This window comes from Pongo pygmaeus, chromosome 1 (assembly GCF_028885625.2).
Source record: "Pongo pygmaeus isolate AG05252 chromosome 1, NHGRI_mPonPyg2-v2.0_pri, whole genome shotgun sequence".
Classification (NCBI taxonomy): domain Eukaryota; kingdom Metazoa; phylum Chordata; class Mammalia; order Primates; family Hominidae; genus Pongo; species Pongo pygmaeus.
In genome coordinates, this window is record NC_072373.2 from 185,856,084 (window position 1) to 185,869,334 (window position 13,251).

General features: G+C 50.9%; 1 protein-coding gene across 10 annotated transcripts in view; it reads right to left on the bottom strand.

The window, feature by feature from the left end:
• RNF220 (ring finger protein 220) overlaps positions 1-13,251 on the bottom strand; it is a 248,455-nt gene that overhangs the window by 18,405 nt on the left and 216,799 nt on the right. For 9 of the 10 annotated variants that reach the window (XM_063665436.1, XM_063665421.1, XM_054490658.2 and 6 more), the window contains exons 4-6: positions 10,551-10,596; positions 6,959-7,060; positions 956-998 (exon numbers count right to left, since the gene is read on the bottom strand). In XM_063665436.1, the coding sequence (XP_063521506.1) occupies positions 956-998; positions 6,959-7,060; positions 10,551-10,596 (191 nt within the window). Of the gene's footprint in view, positions 1-955; positions 999-1,132; positions 1,397-6,958; positions 7,061-10,550; positions 10,597-13,251 lie in introns of those variants that run through there. The other variant, XM_054490677.2, reaches the window with a different exon arrangement.

Sequence of the window (13,251 nt, forward strand, 5' to 3'; positions counted from 1 at the left end):
TGGCTCAGTTATATCGCAGCTGTGTACTTTTAAACAAACCACTTTCACCTCTCAGAGCCTGTTTTCTTATTCACAAAAGGTGTGTAATACTCTTCTCAGAGGCGTTGTGAGAATGGTGCTTAACATGGCGCCAGCCCATCATGAATTTCTCCCTTTTCCAGACTAGGGCTCAGCCTGGCAGCAGAAACCAAGTGATAAGAGCTGGGGATCTTGAACTCCATGGCCTCTCTCACTTACCAGCTGGCCCAGAGACCCTAAACCCCTTACAGCCACCCCCCAGATACCACACCCTAGTAAGCACAAAAAGCTAGGATCATTCAATTGTATTCAGCAAACAGGAATGCTCCAGAGGTTTGAATCCAAAAGGGGGGCTGCTAGGTAGTGCATACACGGCCTGCTTTCAGAGAAGGCCTCTAAGAGCTGTCGAGCCCACGCTGATCACCTTTGTGAAATGTGGGCCGACTGATAACTCAAAGAGCCCTGGGATGAGTTAGTTCCTGTTGCCGTGGGAACTCCAGATCTCACTGTATTGTCAAGTCTCAGCAGAGAGGCTGTATTCACACTACTGGGCACTGATTAAAAACTGGAAGAAAAACATTCTCAGCGCCCTGCAGGTTTGTATAGTGAGGTCCCAGCAGTTTGCAAATTCAAAGCTGAGCTCCCGAGTAGAATTGTGTAGCTCGTTCCTCATTCTCCGGCACTTATTGCCCCCCCCGCCCCCAGGGTTCTTCAGGGCCTTTAGAGAGGTTTGGGCAAGAGCTGGGAGCCATACCTCCATTAGACAGACGGGGAAACTGAGAGCGGCAGCTTTGGTTTGCACATACTCAGGCGCCGTGACTGCGAAGAAGCCAACGGGCCCCAAAGTCGAAGAGACCCAGGCAAGCCAGGAGCGGCAGGCAGTGAGGGAGGGAGGAGGCCGGGGGTGGGGCGGAGGGAGGGGCCGGGCAGGACTCACCATTCAGTCGGGTCTGCCGGTTGGCTCGTACTCGCAGAAAGGTCTGGGAGAAGATCGCGGGCAGATGCAAGAAAAGAAAAGAGAGCGTCAGGCGCGGCCTGGAGTCCTGGCCCCCGCCCCAGCACCGGACCCCCGACCAAACCTGCTCCGCCCCAAACAGCCCGTAAACAAACCTACTTCCTCCCTCCCGCCGGCCCCTCTGCTCCTCCGGCCGCTCCGGGCTCTTGGCATAGCCGCCGGGCGCTGCTCTAACGGGACCCCGTGGCCGCTGCGCGGTGCCGCCCCAGCCCTGGCCTCCGGCGCTCTGGGCCCCACGGCCGCCCGGCCGGCGAGGGCGGCGATGCGGGCGGATTCCCCCCGGCTGCCCGGCGGCGGCGGCACTTCAGCTCCCAGCGGCGGCGGCGGCCATGTTGGCCCTGATCACGTGATCTGCCGCCGTCGCGCGCTGGGGGTGAAAGTTCACAATGTGGCGGGGGCGGCCGGACCGAGACCAGGAAGCTGCCGTTTGTACTCCGGTAGCAACCGGCAGAAGCCACCCCGGGGTCCCTCCCACCGCCCGTGAAGCCTGCCCACCCCATCTTTAGCGGCTGAGAAGTCCTTCCACCCTACTCCACGCCCCCTCCCGCTGCGAGGCTCCTTCCGCCCCACCGCCCGGCCCCGGCTCCCGCCTCCTGTGCCTGCCTTTCTCGCGGCTGCCCTTAGGGCAGAGGCATCGCGTTGGGCGCTTTGCAGGGGACAAGGCGTCCGAATTCCCTATCGTCTGTGGGCGATCCCCGCCCAACCCCTAGGCCATCCAGTTCTGTTATCAGAGGACTCCCAACATGTCAGCTGTCTGCTGCACGGCCCCTGGAGCTCCCATAGGCACTGTATACCCACACGGCCAACATGCCGACATGGAACTCAGTATCCTCCAAACAGAGGCCTTTCTCTTGGGTTCCCTATTCATAAGAGGAAGCCACTATCTACTCAGGTGTGCCCACAGAGGAAAGTTGAGAGTCGTCCTGGACCCCACCTTCTCCATCCCTCACACTCAATCCTTCTCTAGATCCTGAAAGTTTACATTGAAAGGTCGCTAATTTTCTCATCGCCACCTCTGTATCTCCTACTCATCCTTCCAGGTCTAACTGAAAAATAGCTTTGCCTTGTGTAAGAGTACATTCATCTCTGCGCCGTTATTATCGCTTGTGAAGTTTTTATCAGTGGACTGACCACTTCAGGGTTGGGGCCGTGTGTGAGTTATTTGGGTGAACCCAGAGCCCAGCATGGCGCTGGGCATAGGCAAGTCAGCCCTGAGTTCTTCCATGGTTGTACCTACCTTGGTTGTCGTTGGGCTCCAGTCATACATAATCTTACGAGCTCTCTAAATTTGCAGCTGTTCCCGTCTCATCTTTTGGTCTCTAGCTTCTCTCTCTGCAACCCAACCTCCACACGACACACAATGTGATCTTTCTATTGGACAAAATTAACCCTCTCCTTCTTTAAATCCTTCAGTGCTTCTCCACCAAGACATATAGACCTTCCCTGTCTGCCTTGCCAGACTCTTCTCCCACTCCTGTTCTCTCCCTTTACATTCCTGACACTCAGCTTTGCAGAGCTAACTAGCTCTTTGAGCACTCCATGCTCTGCACTCCAGGCCAGAGAGCCTCCATGCCTTCCAGTATCCCCTGCTTGGTTAACTGTTGTTCATCCTGAAGGACTCTGGCAAGACTTAGTTTTGTCCCCCAAGCCTGGGTTTGATGCCTCCTCTGAGTTTTCGCAGTTCCACTGCTTCTCTTTGATCATGTATATTTTGACTGTTTGTTTACATATCTGTCCCTTGTACTTGGGAGGTCATTTCTAGCCATTTACCCAGCACAGCGTCTTGCATGAAGGAGACACCAGTGGGAAGGGGAGAAAGACTTTATGAGATAAGCCCTGAGCCCAGTGATGGGTTGGGAAACAATCTCGGATTTAGGGCCAAACAGACTCAAGCAGACTCAAGTTCAAGTCCTAATTCTGTTACTTACAATTCGTATGTTCTTAGAAGAGTCACCTCTTTCTAGGCCTGTTTCCTTGGTAATAGATTGGGCATGATGAATACAGTTGCTATGAGGTTTAAGTGAGGTAATGATAAAGAGGGTTAGTTAGTCAACAGGGGCTAAGTAAATGAGAATTCAAACCAGAAACCAAGGCTGGGCACGATGGCTCATGCCTTTTAATCTTAGCACTTTGGGAGGTCAATGCAGGAGGATTGCTTGAGCCCAGGAGTTCAAGACCAGCCTGGGCAATATAGTGAGACCCTGTCTCTATAAAAAACAAAAACAAAACCCCAGAAACCAATACCCCCTGCTTTCAAGGCCTAGCTCAGTGACTTTAAAAATCTGACATAGCTGAACAACTACTACATGCCAGGCCTTGTGTAAAGAGCAAGGGATGTGATACCCAGCTAGTCTCTGGGTTGCTTTCCAGCTTCACCTACTAACTTTCCTTGCATTCTACTTTCTAACAAAACCAAACTGCTAGCAGGTCCCCAGATACATCATTCTGTTACACCTCTATGTTTTCTACATAGTGTTGCCTTTATATCCGGAGTAACCTTTCTTCCTTGTCTGCCAAGTGAACTTCTGTTCCTTCTCTGAGTCAATTTTCAGTCATTACCTCCTGTGTGAAGCTTGCTCTGATTTTCTCCTCCTTCTACTGTAGTATCCTAGAAACGTATTCTTTATTATTAATTTTTTTATTTTATATTTTTAGTAGAGACAGGGTTTTGCCATGTTGCCCAGGCTGATCTTGAACTCCTGGCCTCAAGCAGTCCACTTGCGTTGGCCTTCCAAAGTGCTGGGATTACAGGCATGAGCCACTGTGCCTGGCCCCTAGAAACTTATTTATACTCCTGTCATAGCACTCAAAACACTGGACCATAATTGTCTATCTGCAAATCTAACCCCTTGAAGGCAAGGACACTAAGCTGAACATGAGTGAGTACTAGATAAATGTTTGAATAAAGGAAGGATAAGACAAGGTCCTTGCCTTGGAGAAACTCCAAGTCTAGTGGAGTCAGATTCATTGTGAAAGATTAAATACGGCCAGAATTATTTGCATCTTCTTGTATCAAGAGCTGCCTTTCCTCATCCCTTGATTATGGGCTAGCTTTGTGACTTGTTCTGCTTAATAGAAAGTGGTGGAAGTGATGTGTGAGTTCCAGATTCTAGGCCTCACGAGGCCTTGCAGCTTTGGCATTTACCCTCTTGGTGTGACACTGCCCTGAGACTGCTAAGTAAGAAAGTTGATTGAACATACTGGAGGATGAGAGGCCACATGGAAGACAGCCAAGACACCCAATCTCCCAAACATGCGGTGAGGCCATTTTAGACTTTCCAGCCCAGCCAGTCCTCCAGGATGAATGAGCTGCATGAGTGAGGAAATGCCCAGTCAACCACAGCATCATAAATAATGAGTTGTGTTAAGCCACTAAGTTTTGGGATGGTTTGTAGATAATGGAAACAAACCTAAACAGGTGATCACAATGTAGGGTGATGGGGCAATAACCAGGACACACAAGGGTCATGAGATAGCTAATCCAAAAAGACTTCCCAGAGGAGATGATATTTGGGCAGGATTTGGAAGGATAAATAGAAATTTGATGTAGTGGGGTAAAACAGTTCTGTTAGAAGAAATAGCATGTGAAAAGACATAGACGCAAGAAAGGAATGCCTCATCCAGGGAGTGTTTAGCATTAGTTCAGTGAGCATAGCCCATAGGATTCATGGACAGTATTTGGAATGGAAGCTGGAAATATAGGTTAAATCTATATCACAGAAGGCCTTGCTGCCATGATAAAGAGCTTCCGCTTTATCTTGTAGGACACAACCTAGTTTGATTTGCCCTTTAGGAGGTGTGCTTAGAGTCTAGAACAGGGTCTTGGGTCTTAACCTGGGCTTCAGAGATCTCTAAGTGGTATTTGGGATGGGATCTAGAGCTTTCCTAACCTCCTGAAGTTGTATGTATAATACTGCATGTGTGTGTGCCTGTGTGTATGTAAAAACACATGCATATGTTTTTAGGCAAGAGAGTCCATAGCTTTCCTCATAGTCTCTAGGAGATAAAAGAAATACTGACATTTGTGGGGAGGAAGGTGGGTCAGGGAGTTGAGGCATTGTTGCCTGATGGTTACTCTTTCCTAGTTGAACAGATGGCAAGGCGCATGCCGTGAGTGCAGTACAGAGGACAGGCCTCTGAAGGTGGGGCTGTCTATTCCTCCGGACCAGAATGCTCTGGAACAAAGCCTTGTCTCTGTTCCCTCTCAGATCAGAATTCCCTGGGGTCTGGTCATTTCTCTGCTTTGAACCAGGGTTGTCTGGATCGGGGCAGTGTCTCTCAGGGGCTTACTGGGCTTCCTTTCTGAAACTGGGGTTCCCTTAGAGAGAGCAGGGATCCCTTCCCAGGGCTTGCACTTTGGGCTATGCAGTTTGAGTCCCATGCGAAGGCATTCGGCGGAGTCTGTCCAGCCGTGCTGGGCACTCTACTCTCCAAGCTCTGCACCCTGTGCCAGGCCAGGCTGTGTCAGCTAGAAGGAAGGGGCGCAGAGAGAACACCTTTCTCTAATTCCCACAAAGGGTCAGGTGTGCCAGCAGGGCCCCTGGTTCTCTACCCCAGCTTACAGGTCCCTGCAGCCCTGTCTTTCCGTATCAGATCAGGGCTGTTCTTCCCTTCTCACACTGGGCCTCCCTGAGAAGCCCTGTTGCCATTTGGATAAATGTTCCTTGGAATAGGGCACTGTTCTCTTTCATCTAACGGCTCTGGGGTTCTTAAAGACAGCGCTCTGCCTCTCCTTAGACAAAAGTTTTGGGGGAAGTTCTTTGTCCTTTCTACTCCAGAGAAGGTCCATTTATAGCTAAGATGCTACCCTTAGGCCCCTCTGCTATGATCTTGTAGGACTGTGTGATGACTCCCTTCCTAGTTGCCCAAGACACTCACAGGCAGTGTCTGCCTATCTCTCTATCTGGGCCTGATACCAAGGTTTGGCGGAATTGAATGGTTATTTGCTTAAGGTATCATGCTTTTTTTTTTTTTTTTTTTTTTTTTTTTGAGATGGAGTCTTGCTCTGTCACCCAGGCTGGAGTACAATGGCGCGGTCTCAGCTCACTGCAACCTCTGCCTCCCGGGTTCAAGTGATTCTCCTGCCTCAGCCTCCAGAGTAGCTGGGATTACAGGCGCCCGCCACCATGCCTGGCTAATTTTTGTATTTTTAGTAGAGACGAGGTTTCACCATGTTGGCCAGGCTGGTCTCGAATTGCTGACCTTGTGATCCGCCCGCCTCGGCCTCTCAAAGTGCTGGGATTACAGGCGTGAGCCACCATGCCCGACTTTTTTTTTTTTTTTTTTTTGAAATGGAGTATCACTCTATCGCCAGGCTGGAGTGCCGTGGTGCGATCTTGGCTCACTGCAACCTCCATCTTCTGGGTTCAAGCGATTCTCCTGCCTCAGCCTCCCAAGTAGCTGGGACTACAGGCACACGCTACCATGCCCAGCTAATTTTTGTATTTTCAGCAGAGATGGGGTCTCACCATGTTGGCCAGGATGGTCTTGATCTCTTGACCTCATGATCTGCCTGCCTCAGCCTCCCAAAGTGCTGAGATTACAGGCGTGAGCCACCGCACCTGGCCGGTATCATGCTTTTGAAGTCTGAAATCTTCAGGTGATTCTGGGCTATGTATCTGGGTCCCTTATGAAACCAAACCCCATAGGATACTTCCTGATGGATAGAATGATTCAGAGGTGCTCAGAGCCCATGGAGCCCATGTGACCTTGGCATCTCTCCCTAAAATCCATCTATTTAAGGCCTATTCCCTGACACCTAAGCCTCCTGAGTTCACTTAGGGGCACGGGACACAGAGGGAACCAAACCCAGTTCAGGCCTCTCCTGTGGCCTACGGAGGAGAGGAGGAGTTAGCACCAGGCAGTCTCTTGAAGCCCTCCCCCAGATAAGCTTGCTTCTCATGGCCACTCACCATCCCTCCTCACCTGGTATCTGTCTGAGTGGTGGAGGTCATCGGTGGCAGATGAGTGGGGTGATGCCGTTGGAGACTCTCCTTCCCTCTTGATGGAAGCAGACAACAGGAGGGACTGGAAGAAGAAAAAGGACATGTGGCCTCAGGCCAAATGAGACCTACAGTCAGTCCCTAGAGTTCCCAGTCCTGTGGCGCTTTGGGGAGCCAGGCAAAGAGAAGGAGGCTGAGGGATAGAAAGACCACTCTTGAGATTCTAAAGGCATGGGGTCAAGTCCTGGGAGTGTGGTTGTGGGAGAGCACGGCTTGGTTTTAGGGATGGGTAGAGACCCCTTGAGGGACCCTGCTTAGGCTAATCCGTGTCCCAGTGGAGCGAGACTCCCAGTCCACTCCCAGTAGGCTGAGACTATATATGTTTTGTTTTCCCCTGGAGAGCAGAGACTCTGGGATCCCCATGAAGGGTTGTGGGAAAGTCATATACCCGCTACCCCGCCTGCCCTTAAGACAGGCTGATGGCAGCCCCACAATGGAGACAGTAAATTAAATAGCATGTGAGTTTCCCACATGCAGCTAGGGATGTACGCTGGTCCATTTATCCCGGTGCTACGGTGATGACCCCAGCAAAAACCCCAGCAAAACTAATCCCCCCATGTCAATCTTGTATGGCTTCTTCTACATACGCCTGCAGTTTAGATTAATAAACTGTCTGCTTGAAATTGTGTGCAAGCACCACAATTCTAAATACCACATGGCACATTCTGCCTGAGAGCCAGCTCTTGCCAAGGCCTGGTCAGCTGCAAACTGGGGGCCTGGAGGCCTGAAAGCAATCCATACTTCCTCCCCCCACCTTCTCCAGCCTGTACAGCTCTGAGGCGGAAGCACACAATTCCCTAGGAGTCCTCCCCAGCTTAGAAAACCACGCCAAATCGCCAGTGACAGCCCAAAGAAAGCAATTTGGGAAAGATGGAGCAGCCATTTATCCTTCATCTCCGGCTGAGCCTTAGGATGTGACCCGCATGCGGTGGCCATGCTGCACATCCTCAGGCAAGGGCCCTGGAAAGGGAAGGGACAGCTGCTGGTCTGGCAGGGCTCCCTGACTTGCCCATACCCCAGGAGTTGGAGGAGAGAAGAGGCTGGAAAGGGCCTGTATGGGATTCTCTGCAACGTGGAGCTCCTTCTTCACCCATCCAAGCCCAGTGGGAGGCCTCATGGGTGACCCAGCCCTCAGCTCAGATAGGAGGTGCTCTCGGGCAATGTTCTTCTCCTTCTCTGGTCCCAAGGAAGATGCTAACGAGGGGGAACAGTGTGGGTCACCCCGACCTCCGGCCCATGAAAAAGCTCCTGTTTGTGAGCTCTCTCTCTCTCTCTCTCTCATTCTCTCTAGGTTAGAAGCCCTGAGAGGCCTCGGCATTACACCTGGGGCAAGCGGAATAAAAAAAGGTCACTGGCGCTTTTTAAACATGGACCAAAAAGCAGTAAAATGTGTTTTGAAAAAAAAATCCCGGCATTAAATCATGACTTTTTGCCTGGCTCTTCGCCTCATTAAAAGTGGCCTTTTGGAAGGTAAAATTATCATTGTAAGCGATAAGATCTTTAAGAAAATAATTCACGGCTTCTTCACCCTTTAATATGATAGCCGCCACTGGCTAATTTTTTTCTTAATGGCAACGAGGCCATCAATCTTGTCTAAGGCCCCCTCGCCCTCTCCTCCTCCCTCCCTCCTTCTCCCTGTCCTTTCAGTCTCTTGCTTGAACCTTCTCTCTCTCGCCTCTTCCACTCATGACCTGCTTCCCTAAAGCCTAGGTCAAGGCAGAGGATAGACCCTGAACTGTTCAGCTTTGGGGGTATGGGCATATATCTGGAAGTGGGTGAGCAAGTGTCCCTTGTCTCTGTGTCTGATGGTCAGTATGCCTGTGTCTGTGGTTTCAGGACACATGTTTAAGACTTCCTATGTCTGTATTCTGACCTGAGTGTGTGTGTGGGTCTGCATATGTGGGGAGCTAGGGACGGAGGTAGACTGTGTCTGCCAGGGGTTTGTCCTTAGAACACAGGCCTCACTGATGTCCAAGTCCCCAGCCCTGCCAGCCATGCTCAGGTGTCAGCTGTCACCTGTGGTGGCTGACTTGGAAGCTTGTCTCTGATTTTCCTGAACCACACCATTAAATGCTGCAGGCTGGGCCACACTCAGTGAGTGTAGCTCCCTACCTCTGTGAGTCTGCAGCTGTCTGGCACCCCCAGCCTTCCCTTTCTCTTTGGGGCTTTGCCTCCTTGGCCAAGACCTACACCCACCCAAGGCAGGGCTAGGTGCTCTGCTCCTCCTCTCCCAGCTTGCTGCAGGTGAGCAGTTTTCTAAACAAAGGTACACGATCCATTCCTATACCTTTGAAAGGCTTGCAGGGTATTTGGGCCTACCCCATGGAAGTGACACTTGTCACTCTGGCTCCTTTCCCAAAACTGCCCTCTTAGAGGTCACCAGTCACTGCCAGACTTCTAAATACAACAGGCCCCTTCTCCCATCTTTCCCTGTTTGACTGCTGACCACCTGATACATTTAGAAACTTTTTTCCTTAGGATCCTGAGATACCACGCTCTCCTGTGCCCCCTCTTAACTCACTGAGCGTTCCTCCTCTGTCGCCTTCCCTGCCTCCTGGACCTTATCTTGACACCAAGTGCAGGAGTCCCTCAGATTCTCACCTTGGCCTTTGCTCTAATCTCTCCAAACACTCTCCTTCACTGATTCCACCCATTCCCAAATCTTCCATAGTCATTCCTCACTCCCTATAAAATGGGCTAGGGGTGGCCTCCCGCTCTGAATAATTGTGGGAAAAAGGATGCAGCCTTCTACCGAAGAATGGGGAAGGAGATACTCAGTGAGTGAGGGTTTGGTTCTCCCCATGTATCCATCCCCTCAAAACCACCTTTGGGTAAGTAGTACCCACTGTGTCTGTGGCCATCTTTGAGGAGTTCTTGATACAAATGTCATTGTGCTAAGGCCTCTTGGCCCCTCCTTTGAGCCAGATATTTGCTCTTCACTTTCCCCTTCTCCATCTGATGCTTTCAAGTCTTTCTCCCACAGGGTTTGTTCAGAGAGGCAGACTAGCTCCCCAAATGAGTCCAGCCTCTTCCTTGGTTCCTTGTTGCCCTCAGGACAAAGTACACACAAACACACACACATGCACACACCTGCACATTCATACACCCCCATGCCCCCATAGTCTGGCTTCTAGGGCCCTGCACTATCTTGACCTGCCTTTCTTTATTTTTCTTCATCAGCTATAGCTCACTTTCTTCCTTTGTCTTCTCACCCTTAGTGTCTGGGTCACCCACATCTCCTAGGCCATTCTTGGCTCTGACCCCTCTCCTGGCTGGAAGAGGAGGAAGTCAGATGAGCATACTCTTACTCACGCACAGACCACACACACTTACACACACACACGGTGCAGCCCTAGGCCTCAGGATGATGTTCAAGACCTGGAGATAGTTGAGGATATTAGAAAAGCTGGAGATAGTTGAGGATACTAGAAAAGCTCCTTTTTATCAGGAGGAACCAGTTCTGGGTAGGCCTAGGTTAGTATGGGCAGGAGGAAAACATGTAATTGGCCACCTACCTTGGGGGTGCCTGGAGCCATGGCATCCTTCAGAAGGGAATTCTTGCTGCCAAGAAAGAAGAGAACAGGGTAACCATTCTACCTGCCGCCCAGGGCATGCAACGGTAGAGTAGCAAGAAGACCCCAAAGACAGAGAAGGCATAGCCAGCCTAGCCCAGCCCAGCTCAGCCAAGCTCCACCCAGTCCTTTCAATCCCAGTGGCCCAGCCTAGCTCAGCCTCTCTCACAGGCCAAGGGCTAGTGCTGGCCTCTGGGAGGGAGACACAGACACTAAGTATGGTAGATTTCCCAGTGGATCTGAAGAAAGGGGCTTTACCTGACTCCTCGTATCAGCCCTGAAGATTCTGCCTGTCCTGGAGACCCCCTTCTCTCCACCCCCGTCCCCAGCCCGCTCTTAGCTCCCGTGGGATTGGGGTGATGGAGCTGACATGGCTCTTGTCAATTCTCCCTCCAACATGCTGCAAACTGTGTTAGGCCGGGAATGATCTCCCCCTGATTCAATTTGTCAGCCCCAGGCCCTCCGGCATCGGGCGCGGCAGGCAGGCGGGAGCTGGGCCCTGAAATATGGTGGGTGGCTCAGAGCAGGCGGGGGCTGGGGTGGGAGGTGATGGATGGGCTGTGGGGGAGGCGAGGACTGTGTTTAATAACAAAATTGGTATGCAAGGCCACATCCCGCGCTAAGCATGAGTGATCCAGAGCCACAAAGTATTACAAATCCCTGCTAAACAGATGCTGACAATGGAACAAGACGTATCAAATCAGATCCACTTCAGAAACATTAATATCCCTGTTCCTGTCCCTCCCTGCCTGCTGTCCCCACTACACTCGCCACATCTGTGCTTGCACATTCATGCGCGTGCACTCACACACACACACATGCTCACAGAAGTGCTGGCTGATGAATGCACGGAGGCAGACACAGCCCATTAACATAGGGTCCCCGCACAGACACACATATGAGGTATAACATATAGCACACCTGCAGATATACCCAGAAAGCACAAGAACACACAGACACACATCCGAGGCAGAATGCATCGGGCACATAGGGACTTAACAAGTGTAGACATAAGGAACATCCACAGATGAGCTCAGACACCCACAGGGCCAGACACAGACATACCGGACATGCCAGCAAAAGCACAGGCAGATTCAGATGCAGCAGTGACTCTCAATGGGGGACAGGGGAGAAGGGGAAGGGATGTTCGCCTGCTCAGGGGACATCCAGCAATGTCTGGAGACATTTTCGATTGTCAAAACTTGAGCGGAGGGAGGGGAGGTTGCTACTGGCATGGAGTAGGTAGAAGATGTTAAACAGCCTACAGTGTACCAGACAGCCCCTCACAGCAAAGAATTATCTGACCCCAAATGTCAACTGTGCCGAGGTTGAGAAACCCTGGTATAAAGGTGCACACACATGTATCCATAGACTTCCTATAATTCTGCCAGCAGGCACAGATATAACCAGTCACACCTGGAGACTCATACACGCATACAGATGCACAGGCCCACAGAGGCATATTCCCAGACACATGTCCATAAAGACAGATTTATGGTCCGGCGCGGTGGCTCATGCCTGTAATCCCAGCACTTTGTGAGGCCGAGGCTGGTGGATCGCCTGAGGTCAGGAGTTCGAGACCAGCCTGGCCAACATAGTGAAACCCCATCTCTACTAAAAATACAAAAATTAGCTGGGCGTGGTGGCAGGCGCCTGTAATCCCAGCTACTCGGGAGGCTGAGGCAGGAGAATCGCTTGAATCCAGGAGGGAGAAGTTGGAGTGAGCCGAGATTGCGTCACTGTACTCCAGCCTGGGCAACAAGAGTGAGACTTTGTCTCAAAAAAAAAAAAAAAGATTCACAACAGCCACACAGATTAGATGAGAGCTGCTCGTGTGCACAAGTCCAATAAACACATGCGTAGATATGGACACCTGTGTGTACCAACACACACCCAGATGCATATGTACCCACAAATGTAGACACATATGCACACACACACACATAATATATGTATATCCCAGTGCAGAGGCCACCAGGCCCAGCAGCAGAGTGAGGCCAATGTCTGAGTGTAAAAACAGAGCTGTCAGCCAGTCTAATCACACAGTGGGGGCATCACAGACTAGGAAGGCTAGCTACAACAGGTTCCATTCAATTATGTTTTGCTCATAAATGGTTCATGCCAGCCCTGATGTAGGCACTGGGGATTCAAGGAGGGCACGGAGCTGCTTTTGAGAGCAACTAGTTTTTGAGTTTATGGCTTTTATCATTTGTTCACTCCTTCATTCACTCAGTAAACAAATACTGCCATCACCATTTCTGGTACGGAAATGAGGTATCTACTGTACAACACCGTGCTTGCTCTGCCTGGCCTAGGATAAAAGTATTATCTCCAGTTGTATCAGGTGACAGCAGAAAAGGAAGGAATGAACAATGATTGTGCACCCACTGTATGTGACAGGCGCAGGCCTTAATATGTGTTACCTCATTGAAACTTCGCAAAATCTCTACAAAGTTGACTACCAGGTCAAATGACATTTCTATGGTCACACAGTCCATGGAGGGTTTGGGATTTGAGTTGGTGTCTGGCCAAGCCCACAGTGCTGGCTTTTAATTGCCCATGCTGCCTCCCTAAAGACACTCAGCTCTTAGGATAGAGGGCAGAATCCAGTTCTTTTTCTTTGCTTGCTGTGTGACTTTGGGGA